This window comes from Halichoerus grypus, chromosome 14 (genome assembly GCF_964656455.1).
Source record: "Halichoerus grypus chromosome 14, mHalGry1.hap1.1, whole genome shotgun sequence".
Lineage (NCBI taxonomy): Eukaryota > Metazoa > Chordata > Mammalia > Carnivora > Phocidae > Halichoerus > Halichoerus grypus.
Window position 1 is genome coordinate 89,368,293 of NC_135725.1, and position 16,948 is coordinate 89,385,240.

Here is a 16,948-nt window from a genome sequence, read left to right on the forward strand (position 1 = left end):
TGTCAAATAAATAAATAAAATCTTAAAAAAAAATGAAAAGCTGCTGTGTGTCCAGCACCACGGAGGCCCTAAGCGGTGCTCTGTGAAGGCAGAAAGGTGGCTGGAGACCCCCGGGGTCAGTTCCCCACTTCCCCGCAATGAAGCTGCAGCCCCGCGCAAGTGGCCAAACCTCCCCGGATCTTAGTTGCCCTCAGGTGCAAAATGGACATGACCAGCCCTGCTCCTGCCTCTGGGGCCGGCCCTGAGGAAGGAGTGAAATGAGGCAGGCTCTCAATGCATTCCCAAAACCACAGGACACTGCAGAAACGTCCAAGACCATTCTGATGTTATTCTGGACTGTGACCCTGGAAGGGCCAGTCTCCTGCGGACTCTGTGCCATGTGATGCGTCACAGTGTTTGCCAACAAGGAGGGACTCAGTAAGTGTCGAATGTGTGAGTGAATGAAGGGCTACCGGGGGCCATAAAAATGTTGTATTTGTTGACTGGATTCATTTTGACCACAGAGACTGTTAATTGTGGGAAAAAAGGAAGTGTGAAATTTGAAAGAAATTTAAAATTGATCAAAATACACTGACTGCTGATCTACAAGGACTCTTTCCTCGGCCGAAAAAGTCTACTGCCTCATGTGACAGGACTTGAACTTTTCCTCTGTTTTGACAAAATACGTAACGACAGAAAGTTACTGTGAATGCGGTCAGCAAGCAATCTTCTTTTTAATAAAAGCCTCTTCACACATTTGAAACACATACATTTGAGTCAGAGACCCCAAAGTTATTCTGTTCCTCAGGTGGTGCCCGGGTCAGAATGCCACCACATCAGCCCCAGTGACAGCTCGGGGTCACGGGGAGCCTACAGAACTGGCCAGGGGCTCGGTGAGTGATAAAACTCCTAGACGGATGGGCCTGCTGGGAACACAGACCAGGGAAAGCGAATTTAAAAAACAAACAACAACAACAAAAACCTGCATAATTTACATCTTCGTGATGTCTATTTTGACTGTCTGCCCCAGTTAGAAGGACGTAAGGCCCAGGAGGCAGTGATCTTTGTTGTATTCCAAGGACCAGAACAGGTCCAGGCCCTTAGGAGATGCTGGATAAACTATTTGACGAAGGAATGAATGCACGAATGAGCAAGAGAGATTCTGATGAGCACGGTGAGGAGAACTGAAGCCACTTTCTTCCCCATCCCTCCGCTGTGCCCCGCTAACTCGACTTAGCCTCCGAGTCTCACCTTGAATCTCAATTCCTCACAGGGCTGGCTCCCTGACTCCACCCCCACCATCAGTCTGATGGGACCCCCCCTAAGCTCCCCAGGGCTCCCCCCACTGCCAGAGCTGGTGCCTGGGCTACACTGGGATGTCTGCTGAGTTCAACGCTACATCCCCAGGGCCTGGTGCGGAGCCTGACAGAGCTGGTGCCAAATCAGTGCTGAGCGGAGGGACTGAGGAATGAATCAATGAAGGAATGGGGCAAAGATTTCAAAGTCCAGTGGAAAAGCAAACAAACACAAATGGTTTCTCCAAGGAAGGGGATGCAGACTCAAATGTCAACAGCCCAAGTGGGAAACAGGAATCAGAACCGAGGCCGGCAGCGGGAGTGGTGGGGCCCCCGCCCACGGAGCGTTGTAGGAACCCACGTTCACTGGTTCCTCCGAAGTGGCCTTGGAGCACCTACGCCCATCTCCTGCCAGTGTGGTCTTTCAAAACAGGTCCCTCTTAGCTCCTAGGGAAGAGCCTCTTCTCTTTGCTAGGCCTACCCACAAGCTCACCCCAGGGAGCTCCCTGATCCATCAGCCTCGACCCTAGCCTTCCTCCTGGGTCCTCCAATTTCAACCCTCCTCCACCAAGCCTCACTGGGCGGGCCCCCACCAGCCAGCAAGTTGACCCTCCGCCACTGTCTGGAACCCAAACTGTGTCGATCCTGCATGGGGCCTGGAGCAGAGATGACCAGGGACAGCATGAACTGAGGGTTGCCTTTCTGTGTCCCCTAGTAGGCTCTCAGAGGAAGGCAGTGTGCGAGACCCCTCCCACAGCCAGGCACTGATGAATGAATAAGTCAGTACACTGAAGAGCAGCAGGGCAGACTCAAGATCTCCCCCAGAGGCTGACAGTGATTGCGTGCTGGGTACCAGGGTCTAAAACTTACCAGCCTGTTCACTTGCTAACAGGAGGCCCTGCTTCACCCAAGGACCCTTCCTTTGAATGAAACACTCTGCTGGTGACTTAAGAGGAGGAGGTCTGTTCAGAAAACTCCCACAGAAATCTCGTGGAAACGCAAAGGGAAGTCCACCTACAATGATCAGCAGGAACCACCAGGAAGATGTACCCTTCATTCCGGGAGTGTCCTAATCTCCCCTGATGACGGTGTGTGAATCACAGCCAAAGGCCTTATACCGCGAGGATGGACTTGTTGCTAGCTCCACACGAAGCGCCAGCTGCTCTTGCCAACCTCAGAGCTTGCCTGCTTGGCTGCCTCTCACCCAACGCGTTTGCCTCCGGAGTTTCCCACAGCCCCTGGTCAGCCCCTTCTAGTCTGCCCTCTCCCCCGTCTCCAGTCCACCCGGGGACCCCCTACCCTCTCCTTGGAGCCTAGCACAAAGGGCCTCCCCCACTGCCTCGTCGATGAAGCCCCCCGTTCCTGTGCCCAGGCCCGGCTCTTCCAGCCTCAGACAAGCCTCTCTGAAGCAGGCACTTGCTGGCGTTGGCACCTGCTGCAGCCCCCCGCAGGAGGAGGTGCCCAGAGAAGGCCAAGGGAGAACCCATGCTGCAGTGAACGGGCCTCAGGCCTCCCCGCTCGAGGTAGCGCAGAACACAAAGACTCATCTCATCTGAGCCGTCTGAGCTGTGGGAAGCAGCTCACCGGATGACAGGTGCTTTTCAGCTCGCTTTTTACTTTGCCGCAACTTTCACGTTTTTGACAATGAACGTATCTTTATGATCAAACAAAACCCCCATTAACGTTATATGTAAAATAAATAATCCAACTTCCCCCACAGTACTGTGCGGAGATGCTATTCACGGAGTTTCTGAGAAATGCTGTCCAAGTTAACCCAAGATATTTCTGGGCTGGCACGTGGGCAGAGAAGCAGCCCGTGGTCACCGGGCATGGCCCTGACTGAAAAACTGAGAAAAACACCCAAGAAACAGCCCTGAAACCCAGGGCCCTGCCCCTGAGGAACGGAGCCAGGCTCCCAGTCCCTCGGCTGCTGCCTTCCCGCTGGGTGGCCTAAGGGAACCCGCTGCCCGGCTGGAGCCTGTAAAACCAGGACCAACTCCTCTCTCACGGAGAACCTGCAGGATTTACCCAGCAACGCATGGCAGGTGCTCAGCACAGCGCCCGATACATAGAAAAGCCTCAATAAAGGCAACGGAAAACTTCCTTCCTGCGCTTCCACCACAGGCTGCCAGTCCCCTCCGCCGTCTGAGTCCACTCCTGCGGCCCCTCTCGGAAGAGTATCCTGGCTCCACCTGGGAGGCACGAGCAACTTCCAAAATCAACGCCCCCCGCCCCCCTGCAGCCCCTAAAAGCCTGCCCTGCACATGTCGGCCGCCAAGCTCAGCTGGCGCCCAGGCTATGACAAGCAACGGTGCCCCCCGCACTGGCGCCCGGCCTGCCCGCCCATCTCAGCTGGGACCCAGGGATTCGCCCCGGGCCCGCCGGAGGCATCAGCCCTAGCGGAGTCCTCGGGGACTCCATGCCCAGCACGGGCTTTCAAAGCCCGGGAACCGGAAAGCTGCTCTCCGAGACGTCTAGGAACACAAAGAGATGAGGTTATCCTCGCCCCCAAAGCCGCAGGCTCCCCGGGGCCCTGCTTCCAGAGCTCGGCTCCACGCCGGCGGGGAAAGCGAGCGAGCCCCGAAGGCGCCCAGACACATCCTGCCCGCTTCCTCCGCAGCCGGCCAAGTGGCTACTTCTGGTTCCATTTACACTCGGGGCGCAGCGCGAGTGACACCTTGTAGGGCTCCGCTCCGTCCCCCGCGCACGGCAGCCTCGCGGCCGGGCTCCCGTCCGCCGCCCGCCCCGCCGCCCCGCGGGACCGAACCCGCCGCCCCGCCGCCCCGCCGGCCCGCCGGCCCGGGAGCGCGAGCAGGCCGGCGCGCCGAGGCGGCCCCTGCGGGGCGGCGGGGCCCCGGGCCTGGGCGGCGGCTCGCCCCTGCCGCCCGCGCGTCCGCAGGCCCGCCCCGCCCGCGGTCCGCGCCGCGCTCACCTGCTTTCTCGAGCTTGCCGGACATTTCCGGGCTGCGCCGGAGGCCGAGGCCGCCGCTCATGGGGCCCGGGCCCGGCCGCTGCGGGGCCACAGGCCGGCGCGGCCGCCGCTCGCCTCGGCCCTGGCTCGCCGCGCCTCAGACCCGCGCGGGCATGGCGGGCTCCGCGGGCCGCGGCCTGTGCGCTCGGCCAGCGGCGCTCCCGCCCGCCCGGGGCCGCCGCTCCCGCCGCCAGCCGCCGCCGCTCCGCCTCCTCCGCTGCCGCCGCCGCCGCCGCCGCCGCTTCCCCGGGCCCCGCGAGCCGGCCGCAGCGCCGCGCCGCTGCCGCTGCTGCCGCCGCCGCCGCCGCCCGCCTCGGCCGCCTCGGCCGCGGCCAGAGCGCCACCTGCCGGGCGCCCGCCACGCCGCCGCGAGCCCAGCGCCCCCTGCCGGCCCGGAGCCGGCCGGGGCCCACCCCCGGGCTGGGACGCAGCGCCCCCTGCCGGTCCGGAGTCTCCACGCCAGGGCGAGGGGCCGACCCGCACCAGCACCCCTGCCAGCCACGCAGCCCGCACCGCCACCGGGCTCGACTCCACTCCACACCGAGGCCTGAGGCTGACCCCAACCAGGACTCAGTGGCCCCTGCCCGCAGGACCTGACCTTCTCACCGGAGGCACAGCGCTCCCTGCCGACCCAGAGTGTCCAAGCCGGGGCCTGGGACTAACACCCCTGCCCCCATCATGTGGGACTCAGAGTCCTCTGTAGGCCAGAATCTCCTCACCGGAGCCTGGGAATGACGCCCCCAACCAGGTCTCAGCACCCTCTCAGCACCTGACCCTCCTACCAGAGATACAGCATTCCCTGCTGGCCTGGAATCTCCAAGCAGGGTGGGGGACTGACATCCCCAACCCAGAGTGCAGTGTCCTCCCTTGCCCAGAGCCTGGCACGCCCCCCTGACACACTGCCCCTTTCCAAACTCTAGCCCCCATGCCAGGACCTATGATTGACCCCACCCGGGATTCAGAGCCCCATGCTGGCGCACAGTCCCTGCCAAGTCATAAGACCAATCCCCCCTGCCATCCCCTGGGTCTCAGCAGCTCACCTGGCCAGGCCTCGGCTTGACCCACTCCAGACTCAGTGCTCCCTGCCATCCCAGGGGCTCCAGGCCTTGGACTGACCTTACTTTCCCTGCTCTCCCCCATCTGACATTCAGCACAGCCTGAGGGCAGGAGCCACCTGGCCAGGTCTGGACCTGACACGGCCTAGGGCTCAGTGTCCCCAGAGGCTCAGAGTCTCCATCCATGCCAAGGCTTGGGCCCAAACCATTAGGATAAGTGACCCCTGCCTGCCCTACCCATTTGATCCCCAGATAGGGACTTCTGATGCATCATCCAGTCTGGAGCTCAGGTGTGGACATTTTTTCTCGTGGTGATTTTAAATTAAGTAAAAGTCATTGATTCAAGAATCAGGGATCCTAGTAGGGCTAGGCATTGTGTTGGGTGCTCTGTGTCCTATGAAAATGTGCATGATCGATTCTTTCCTCCAAAGAATTCAAACTTGGGGAGTCAAAGTTAAATCATATAATGCAGTATACATCTTAGTAACAAATGTTAGTAATACATTGGATCTGCACAGGTGGGACAATCTCCTTCCCCTAGCTCACTGTCCTTGGCCTGAGGTGGAACACAAAGAAGGAACACAACACCAACTCAGTTAGTTTTCCCTCCTGTTTCCCCTGGCATAGGTAAATTAAATAATCTGGTGATGGGGACAGGATTTGGAAGAGGTGCAGGGAGGAGGAGGAGGTGACTGACGTTGTAAGAGATTCCTATTTCCATCTCCCTGCATACTCTGGTGGGCTTACTGATTCTGTCACTGAAGGCAGCCATGTTTCTAGAGTTGTCAGTTTTGGCCTTCGGGGGGTCAAAGGCGAAGCCAAAGACTGACAAATTCATTTCTCTATTCGAGCTGATGAATGGCTGCTCTGAGCCAGAGTGGCCCCGCTCAGCTCTCTTGGCTGCATCGCCAGGCAAAACTGGCCCTTGGCCCCACACCCAACTCCCGATACTCCCAGAGCTGCCCCAATCCTTCTAGGCTTCTGCGCTGAGACGGGCCAGGATTTCAGGCCCAAATCCTAGGTGCAAAGTAGAAAACTAGACTGAATAAATAAGTAGGCCCGGTCAGGAGTTCATGAGAGTAAAACCAAATCTATTTAATAAATCATGACATATCCAATGGCAAGGGGGATTTTTAAAACAATAGATTACTTTACGAATGGACCTTACTTAACAAAGGTTATTCATCAGAGGTGTGTGTAGCTATGACAGAAGACACACAGGGTCATGAAGCAAACAAATTCCTGAAGCCCAGTTCTTCCCACCTGGGGGCCTCCTCTCACGCTGCCCTTCCTGTCTGCCGCGTTCTTTCTCCTCCTCTTCGCCTGGCTGCTTCCTAGTCATCTTTCACTTCTCCATCTGTCACTTCCACGGGGACCGCTTTTTGCCGCTCCCAGCAGGGCCAGCTCCCTACACTGGTGAGGATGCTTGATTCCAGGATTGGAAACCCAGCTCAGCTTGGTTGGAGCAAAAGGGAGTTTGCTGGACGTCAGAGCTAGCAAAGCAGGGAAACAGGCAGGACCCATACAGCTACCTCTAGGCTCTGAGACCACGGCATCACGCCTCTGGGTTGGCTCTCTTCCCCGGTGGGGTGGTCTCTCTTCACACAGTGGCCGAGTTGGGCACCCGCAGACTCATTAGCCTAGCCTGGGTCACACGTCCATCCTGGGCCAGTGACTGCAGGGGAGGGGGTAGAATATGGAAATTAGCCAGGCCTGGGAACAGCCCCAAGTGCAATAAAGCTCCTACTGGATGCTGTAGACCCAGCATCTGGGAGACGGGGAAGGATGGGTGCTCAAAGCAGTACTGCGGGGGAAACACGCTGATGGGGCAAAGCCCGCAGGTGACCGTCTCCCCGTCTCAGATGGCTGAGAGGCTCGCGGCACCTCGTGTTTCTCTTCCACACCCTGTGCCTCCCTGGAGTTCTCTAGTTTCTTAGATCTGCTTAATGTCTGTCTCCTTCAGGACACTGTGAATCCACACAGGCAGGGGTGGGCTCCTTAGTACCCACAGGATTTTAATTCATGGAGGTGACTCGATGCCACTGGAAGAATGTATTGCTTGTGTTTCCCGAGAGAAGGGGCATAGCACCCCAGGCAGGGCCGCGTGGGGCAGCCGGGTGGTCAGGGGGCAGAAGCAGCGGGGGGCAGTGGGGGGGGAGCTTAGGCCAGAGCCTTTACTGGGCTTTCTTCAGGAAAGGCAAGGCAGGGTCGAGTGAACAGTTGAGGGTTGACTTGTGCGAATAAGCCCAGTGGGCTCTGGGAAATGGGGGTGGTCTCCAGCTGCCTGCCCCTGGGATGATTCAGGGCAGGGGAAAATCCCGGCTGGGTGTGTGAGAGGTGCAGAAAGGCGTGCTCCCTTTCCCACTCCTGAGAACTGACCAGCCCTGCGAGGGCAGTCTCTCCCAGGCCAGCAGATTTTTGAGATGTCAAAACATAAGACAAAGAAAATGGAAAACGTTGCTGGTACAGGGACCACATCTGGCTCATTTGCTGCGGCTTCACCTCCAGCAGAGAGAGGGAGCTGGGCCAGCCTGGGCATGAGCGCCGCGGGCCTTCTCCCAACATGCCGGGAGGGACAAGCCAGACGACCGCTGTGCAGCCCTTCGGCTCCGCCGCGGGAGGGACGGCCAGGCAGGTGGCCAGGAGGCTGCGCGAGAGCCTAGCGGAGGCGGAGCCCTTTCTGAAAGGGTCACTTTCTTGTCTTGGCAATTGCAGACCACCTTCGGCCACTGGGACAACAGGAATTCAGTGAGGCTGAGGCAGAAAACAGGCAAGTGGGGTGGCTCCAGGGCTCAGCTTGGATGGTTGGCAATCAGCTCAGAGGTGCCGAGGACGGAGATGATCGCTTCACTGCATCTTGACTGCAGGTCAGGGGAAGAGGTGGAGCGCAGGACAGGAGAGTGATGGTAGCAAGGGCTGTTTGGTCACACGTTACAGATACCAATTTAATCATGGCTTGGCAAACAGAGGAATTTACTGAAAAGCACAGAGGGGGGGTCTCATGGGTGGAAATGATGGGCAGGAAGTGCCCTATATCCGCAGCCCCTGAACTGCTCCCCTAGTCACTCATCCACACCACCCCCAACCCTCATCCCTTCCTCTCCCTCCTCAGCCCGCGGACCAGACCTGGCTCCAGTCAGGGGCCCACCCCAGGTCCAGTCAGGATGGCCAGGCTGGTGGGCTTCCACAGTACAAACATCTGCTAGCGTCTACCTTTGTGGGTCCAGTTCTCTGTCTTCTACGATGATTATTAACCCCCCCTCGGCTGAGTGGGTCACACAAAGACCCATTTCTAGTACGTCGTCAGCCTGCTCCAACTCTTGTTTTCACCGCTGTGCTACAACCTCCCTAACCCAGCTTACCCGTATGTGCTGCACAGCATTTCACGTGGTGCTCTGTCTTTGTTCAGTCCCCTCCCATCCCATGCCGTACCATGCCATACCGTCCTTCCCATCCTACCTGATGCCATGTCATCCCACCCCATGCATACCATCCTTCTCATCCCATCTGATGCCATGCCATCCCATCCCATGCCATCCCATGCCATCCCATGCCATGCCACCCTATCCCATGCCATGCCATCTATCACATCCCATGCCATACCATCCTTCCCATCCCATCCGATGCCATGTCATCCCATCCCATGCCATCCCATGCCATCTATCCCATCCCTTTTCATCCCATCTGATTCCATGCTGCCCTATGCCATGCCATGCCATGCCATCCCTGTAGAGTGTATGTCCTCAGTGCACTGGGCCTCATGAGGAAAACAAAGATGAACAAGACTGGGGCTCTGGTCTTTAGGAGCTTCAAGGGAGTTGGGGGTCTCCCAGGTCCCAGCCAGCTCTCCCGTGAGACTGGCTACGAAGAATGTTCCAGCGGGCAGTGCCCACCATGCTGTCTGGGTGTGGGAGTATTCATGTCAATTTGGAGCACTAGGAAAGTTCAAAAGGAGGAGACAAATACTTTAGTGACTTTAAAAGCATCAGTGATTTTGTTTTCCTTGAGATTTTCTCATTATTTGTTCATGTGAGCATGAGGGCCCCACGTTCCCTCATGCCCCAGGCCTGCAAATAGTTTAATCCTGATCTGGTGCCAGAGCTCAGGGAACTGGGGAAATGTCCGCAGACATCCTCAAAAAGGTGGGGACAGATGTCTGATCATCACTCCACAATCTAAACGGGGCATCTCCCAGGCTGACCCCTGGCAGAGCAGGTAACAGATTGGCTTTGTGGTACCTTTGGCCTTTTCTCTCACCCACGGGGATTAGGGCCAGTTAACAGAATTCTTGCTCTGAGTGCTCAAAAGCTGGTATGAAACGGATGCATTTCTCTAAGGACACATAAGGTAACCACAGCCTTGAGAATCAGGTTAAAATGAGACGGTTGAGCCCACAGCTGAAGCCTGCCAGGGTGAGGTCTGGTGGCTGTCATTTCCTTAGACAATCTGGTAAATGTTACAGATGGCCCGTTGAACGAGGAAATTGTGTAAGAAATGTAGTAAACGGTTACTAGCAAAGAGCCCAGGCACACGCACGCGGGCACGCACACACTCACATGCATCTCTCCTGCCCCCTAGTGAACATTTAGAATTCTACACTCTATTGCCTTAAAGTCATTAAAAAAAAAAAAAAGCAATGTACTATCATTTTACGAGTCTTTAAATGTTATCACAGAAAATTATGTGTCATCATTTAAAAAATAACAGAGACAGGGGCGCCTGGGTGGCTCAGTCGTTAAGCGTCTGCCTTCGGCTCAGGTCATGATCCCAGGGTCCTGGGATCGAGCCCCGCATCGGGCTCCCTGCTCCGCGGGAAGCCTGCTTCTCCCTCTCCCACTACCCCCTGCTTGTGTTCCCTCTCTTGCTGTGTCTCTGTCTATCAAATAAATAAATAAAATCTTAAAAAAAAATAACAGAGACCAATAAAATAAAAGCAGAAGTCTCCCTTTCACTCAGGAGAGGTAACAGTTTTCACGTATATTCTTCCAGACTTGTCCCTTTTAAAAATACATCCACGCACATATTTGTGGTTTTTTACGCGAATGGGGTTACGTGGTACATCTCAGTGTGCATGACAGGGGCTAGCTAAATGCTCGCCGGGCCCATTTGCTGGGCACACAGTCCCACAAGCTCTCCCAGCCTCCCCGTTCAGGTAGGGGTAGCCTCATGTCCAAGCTCCAGACAATGGAATAATATATCTCCACTGCCATGCCCGGCCCATAAAAATCTCCCACACCTGATCCTCCGCTCTTTCTTCTCTTTCTGCTGTGATGATATGTTGATAATGAAATGGCTGCCTGCTGCACGGTGTTGCCCCTGCCCATGGATTGTAGGATTGTGACAAGAGCCAGAGTTAAAGCTGAACTGAATGTGCCCTAGCAGTGAGCCTACCCTGTGCCATGCAGTCCATGACTTGCATTTTTCATTAAATTATATACATATAGATATACTGAACGCCTTTCATGCCAATACATATGAATCTATCAGATACTTTTCCACACCCAGCATGGAGCCCAATGTGGGGCTTGAGCTCACGACCCTGAGATCATGACCTGAGCTGAAATCAAGAGTCAGAAGCCTAACTTACTGAGCCACCCAGGCGCCCCCCACTCAATCTGATACTTTTTAACAGTTGTATAACATTCAATTTTATGGATGTATCAAAATGTATTTAATCATTCCCTTCTTGATGGGCACTTATGTTGTTTCCAATTTTTAAAACTTATAAGCTGTAATAAATATCAAGGCTGGTATTTCTTGTGTGCATTCATGCCAGTATTTCTGGAGGGCAGGCTCTTATTTCCTATCATTTTTGATAAGGACCCAGAAACACAACAACCTGGCAGTGGAGAAAGATCTGGAAAAATTATATTTGGTTATGGCATGCATTTGGAGCGGTAATAGAGTATTGTTTAAGATCTTTGGAGAAAGAAAGAACCAGGTCCAAGTTCTGGTCCTGCTACTTGCTAAGCAAACTTATACAAGTCACTTAACCTCTCTAGACCTCAGTTTACTCATCTATGGAATGGGGGTAACACTAGTGCCTGCCTTATATTGATGTTGCCATCTGTAAAATGGGGATGATAAAATAGGGATAAAAATATGGGGGGGCACCTGGGTGGCTCAGTCGTTAAGCATCTGCCTTCGGCTCAGGTCATGATCCCGGGGTCCTGGGATCGAGCCCCGCATCCGGCTCCCTGCTCTGCAGGAAGCCTGCTTCTCCCTCTGCCACTCTCCCTGCTTGTGTTCCCTCTCTCGCTGTGTCTCTCACTGTCAAATAAATAAATAAAATCTTAAAAAAAAAAATAGGGATATGAGTACCTACTTCATAAGGTGATCAAGGTTAAACAGAGAAGGAAGGAAGAAAGGACAGTGATCCTTGGGGGCTGGACACAAGTGAGATGAGCCTTACAAATGCCCCAGCATAATGCCTGGAGACAGTTTCCAGGCTGCCGTGCAGGGAGGGGGTACTCACTCCGTGAGTCCAGGAGACAGAGCTGTGAGTCCGGGGAGTCCAAAGCAGCCAGAGTTCACAGGACAGAGTGCCAGAGCGAGGAGGTGCGGGAGAGCTTCGGGGCCCCCTCTCTAAAGCTTGGTGTGGGGTAAGAGCACAGACTCTGCTTCCTGAGGCTGCCTGCTCCAGAGGAAGAGGGGGGAAGGGCGTAGTCACCCATACCCACTTTCTCCCTCCAAACTCACCAGCCAGCACAAGCATCTGCTCCTTCCCAGGGGTGCACAGGCGGAGAGGCCACGAGTGCTCTGCTAGCTGGGCTCCCTCCATCTGGAAGGAAAGAGTAGGGTAAGGATGAAGACGAGGCAATGCTGTTGACCCCTCGTACCCCAGAATGCTCCTCTGCTGGCTCTGGGATTATTCTCAGAGCAGAGCGTGGACCCTCCATTCCTCCACCTGCTTCCCAAAATGAACCCACTTGCGGCTGTCTACACCGTCTACATTGCTGAATAACAAAGTACCTTCAAACTTTGTGGTGTAAACCTGTGCAGCTTTCGTGGGCCAGGAAGAGTTCTCCTGGGTGGCCCACATCTGCTCCTGGCGGTACCAGCCAGGGTAGAGCTGGGGAAGTCACTTGCAGGTGGGTTTTTCTGGCACGTGCTGGGGGCCTCGGTGCTCCTTGGCCTCTCTCTTTCTCCTGTAGCCACTTCTCTGTTTCCAGGGGGCATCTCACTCTCCAGGGCTTCTCCACGTGGCTTGGGTTGCTCACAGCATGGGGTCTTCTGGAAGATACCCTACGAACATGGCAGCTGGCCTCTGAGAGCCTGTAAGCAGAAGTTATGGAGCCAGTGAAGGGCTCCCCCTCCCCCTCGGCACAAAGCAGAACCACCTGCTCTCATCTTCAACCTCTGCTCTCCTTCACCAAGCCACCAGGCACGTGCAGGACCTTCTGGGCATCCTCAGCCACTTGGGTTCTCCTGACGTGCTGGGCTCTCCTGCTATCACTGGACCTTTGCACATTCTGTTCCCTTTGTCGAGGACACTCTTCCCCCCATCCTCCCCTGCCTCCATCCTTGTCGATGTGGTCCTTCTCATCCCTCAGGTCTCACTTGAAATGTGACCTCTGAGAAATCCACCACTTTGTAGCTTATCACTCAGCTAAAACAGTATTTTATCAAACAAAATAGAATTTGTGCACAGTAAACTGCATCCCTTTGAAGTGTACAATGTGATGAGTTCTGACAGATGTACACACCCGTGAAATCACCAACAGTCAAGATATAGAACATTTTCACATTTCCATCACTTCCAAAAGTTTCCTCGTGTCCTTGGCAGTGGGTCTGTTCACCCACCACAAGCCCCAGGCAACCACGATTCTGCTTCCTGTCACCCTAGATTCCTCTGCATTTTCTGGAATGTTTTATTTTTTAAGATTTTATTTATTTATTTTAGAGATAGGGAGAGGGAGAGAGAGAGAGAGCGGAGGAGGAGCAGAGGGAAAGGGACACGCAGAATCTGAGCTGAGCACAGACCCTGGCGCGGGGCTCGATCCCAAGACCCTGAGATCATGACCTGAGTCGAAACCAAGAGTCGGACACTTAACCGACTGAGCCACCCAGGCGCCCCTTTTCTGGAATGTTATATAATGGAATCATATGGTGTGTACTTTCTGGCCCTATCGCAAGTTTATAATTTCTTGTTTGCTTTTGGGGCAAGCATGTCAGACACACAGGGAGAGTGTCTTGTGTACATCCGCACTGTGCCCAAGGCCTGGCCCATGATAGGTGCTCAGTGAATACTTGTTGAGTAAACCAATACACATTACGGCCTTCAGGAGTGTCTCAGGGGCAGGAGCTATTTGGATCAGGGAGATCTTGATTCTCTGTAGCCAGCCAAAATAGCAGGGAGCTTGCTGGCACAAAATTATCTTCTGGGATACCTCTGTTTTAGGGGGTCTAGCTACCACCTGCCCTCCCTGGCACCCTAGGCTCCCCATCTCATTCCTGGACAGCAGGTGGTCTCACATTTCCCAATGCACAGATTCCTTTTGGAAGTCAAGTTACTTCTCTTTCCTTTAAATTTTAAAAATTGTGGTAAATCCACATGATGTAAAATTGACCATCTTAACTACTTTTAAGTGCCCAGTTCAACGGCGTGAAGCCTATTCACATTGCTGGGCCGCCATCAGCACCATCCCTCTCCAGAACTCTTTCATCTTGCAAAGCTGAAACGTGCCCATTAAACACTAACTCCCCATCCCCATCCTCCCCCCAGCCCCTGGCACCCAGCAGTCTACTTTCTATTTCTATGAATTTAACTACTCCAGGTGCTTCAAGCACTGGAAATCATATAGTACTTGTCCTTTTGTGCCTGGCTTATTTCACTTAACAAAATGTCCTCAAGATTCATCCACATTATAGCAGGTGTCAATTTCCCTCCTTTTTTTTTTTTTTTTTTAAAGATTTACTTATTTATTCATTTGAGAGAGGGAAAAAGAGAGAGCGAGAGCATGAGTGGGGGGGGTGAGGTGGGGGGAGGAGGGTCAGAGGAAGAGGGAGAAGCAGACTCCCCACTGAGCAGGGAGCCGGATGTGGGGCTTGACCTGAGCTGAAGCCAGACACTTAAACAACCGAGCCACCCAGGCGCCCCAATTTCCCTCCTTTTAGGGTTGAATAATATTCTAGTGTGTGTGCATGTGTGTATCTCCCGTTTTGCATATCCACCCATTCTTTGGACACATGGGTTACTTCCACTTTTCGGATATTGTGAATAGTGCTGCTATGAACACGGATATACAAATATCTCTCCAAGACCCTGCTTCTGATTCTTTGGGGTGTACAGATTGTCCCCTACTTATGACGGTTTGACTTACTGTTTTTTGACTTTACTGTGCTGTGAAAACAAGGCACATTCAGTAGAAAACCATGCTGTGAATTTTGAATTTCGATCTTTTCCTGGGCTAGCGATATGCAGCATGATATTTGCTCATCGTGATGCTGGGCAGCGGCAGCTCCCAAGTCAGCTCCGAAACCACGAGAGTCAACAGCCGATAACACGGACCACCATTCTGTACCCACACAACCGTTCTGCTTTTCACTTTCAGTACGCTTTTCAATAAATTACATGAAATATTCAACATTTTACTATAAAATAGGCTCTGTGTTAGATGATTTTACCCAACTGTAGGCTCATGTAGGCGTTCGGAGCACGTTCAAGGCAGGCCAGGCTAAGCTATGATGTTTGGTAGGTGAGGTGTATTACATGCATTTTCGACTTACAGTATTTTCAACTTAATGATGCATTTATGGGCACATGACCCCATCATAAGGCGAGGAAGACCTGTATACCCAGAAGTGGAATCCTGAATCACATGGAAATTCTACGTGCACTTGTTTGAGGAGCTGCCATACTGTCTTCCACAGTGGCTGGACCATTTCCCATACCCACTGCAGTGAGCAAGGGCTCCAATTTCTCCACATCATGGCCAACGCTGGTTATTATTATTATTTTTTTAATAATAGCCATTTTATTGGGTGTGAAGGAAAGTCACTTTCTGAGGATTGGCTTTATCCCTCTCTAAACTCTCCTCCTGAGAGAACCCTGGTCTCTAAGCCATACATATCTCAATGCTGGGAAATCTCAGCTCTGTCCCCACAGTGATTCCACAACCTGAGAGTCACCAATGCAAACCTGAAGTAGTTTTGATGTTTCAATGTCAAACACATATTCACTCAGTAGATATGTCTTGCAGGATTGGACCTGGATGCATGGTGGTCCCTGGCTACCCCAGTTCATGAAAGGAATTCCATGGGGTCATCTTGTTCCGCCGGATAATGAGGAGTGAGCCAAGAATAAGCCTGTTGCTGGCTCTACTTGGCACCCATCCTTGCTCTCCTCTCTTCTTCCATCTGTGTTTAATTTTCTGCTATCTTGTCTTATTTTATGAAACCCGTGAGCCATTCTTAATCGGGTTTTTTTTTTCTTCCCAGAACAAGGCAGGGTATAAATAAATAAATGAAAAAATTGAAAAAAGAATTGTCTGTGGATATAATTAGCTGGAGTCTCTTCTCCAAGCTGACTTAATCAAAATAGTATTCTACAAAGTCTCAGAGATGTAACAGCCCTCAGCCTTCCACATGCCTTCATACTCTCACCCCCTCCCCCAAGTGGGTGGCATCAGGATCTGCTCTTCCCAGCAGCGCCTGCTCCTCTCTTGTCTGCACAGCAAGGTCTTCCCAAGGACACGCTGGGAGTGTGAGGCAGACGAAGCCCACCATCACCAAGCAGCACTGTTGAGGCCCGTGGGAATTCCGGTCCCCATCTTTCTCTCCTTCGCTCCTGTCGGTGAACTGGCGCTGCTGTCCAGGAATTCCCGCTTTCTTTCCTGCTTCTAGCCTCTCCATTCTAGTCCTCTGGCACCTGGTTGTTCCCGCCCCCCCCTCCCCGCCCAAACATCTTTATTACCTTTTTCATTTATAAAATGAACACCTGGGGCGCCTGGGTGGCTCAGTCGTTAAGCGTCTGCCTTCGGCTCAGGTCATGATCCCAGGGTCCTGGGATCGAGTCCCACATTGGGCTCCCTGCTCGGCGGGAAGCCTGCTTCTCCCTCTCCCACTCCCCCTGCTTGCGTTCCTGCTCTCGCTATCTCTCTCTCTGTCAAATAAATAAATAAAATCTTAAAAAAAAAAAAAATGAACACCTGTTGCTTGCAAAAAAAAATTTTTTTTTCAGTGAACAGAAGTTAGAAGGAGAAAGGAAAAAGGAAAAACCACCTTAAATCCTGCAATTCTGTGATAACCACTGTTAATATTCTGGCAGAAAGCCTTTTAGACCAGTTTCCCAAAGGAGAACACTTTGAACATGAACCCTATGGAGAAAATGGGGATTCCATTGTCAAAAGTCCCCGAGAAGAGCTGCATTTTGCTTACCACAGATCATAGCTCATCAGCAGGGTAAAGGTGCCAAATTCAGCTTTGTTTTAACTCAGTCTCCCCCTTACAGCCCTTCAGAGGTACCCCCAGGAGCACAGTTTGGAAAACGCTATTTCAGGGTTTCTCCTATGAATTGGCCTCATGCATATGCACAAATGCACATCTTCTTAAAAAAGTTTTACAAAAAATCAGATTCTACTAAATAGATTTTTTTCTACTCTATGTATTATAGACATTTCCCCATATTGATAAGTATAGAGCTATAT

At 53.2% G+C, this 16,948-nt stretch overlaps 1 protein-coding gene across 5 annotated transcripts in view; it reads right to left on the reverse strand.

Moving 5' to 3' along the window:
- RAPGEF1 (Rap guanine nucleotide exchange factor 1) overlaps nt 1-4,405 on the reverse strand; it is a 134,582-nt gene extending 130,177 nt beyond the window's left edge. For 2 of the 5 annotated variants that reach the window (XM_078061928.1, XM_078061926.1), the window contains exon 1: nt 4,207-4,405. In XM_078061928.1, the coding sequence (XP_077918054.1) occupies nt 4,207-4,267 (61 nt within the window). In that variant the 5' untranslated portion in view covers nt 4,268-4,405. The remainder of the gene's footprint in view (nt 1-4,206) is intronic. The other 3 variants (XM_078061931.1, XM_078061937.1, XM_078061939.1) reach the window with 3 other exon arrangements.
- Nucleotides 4,406-16,948: the final 12,543 nt, after the last annotated feature.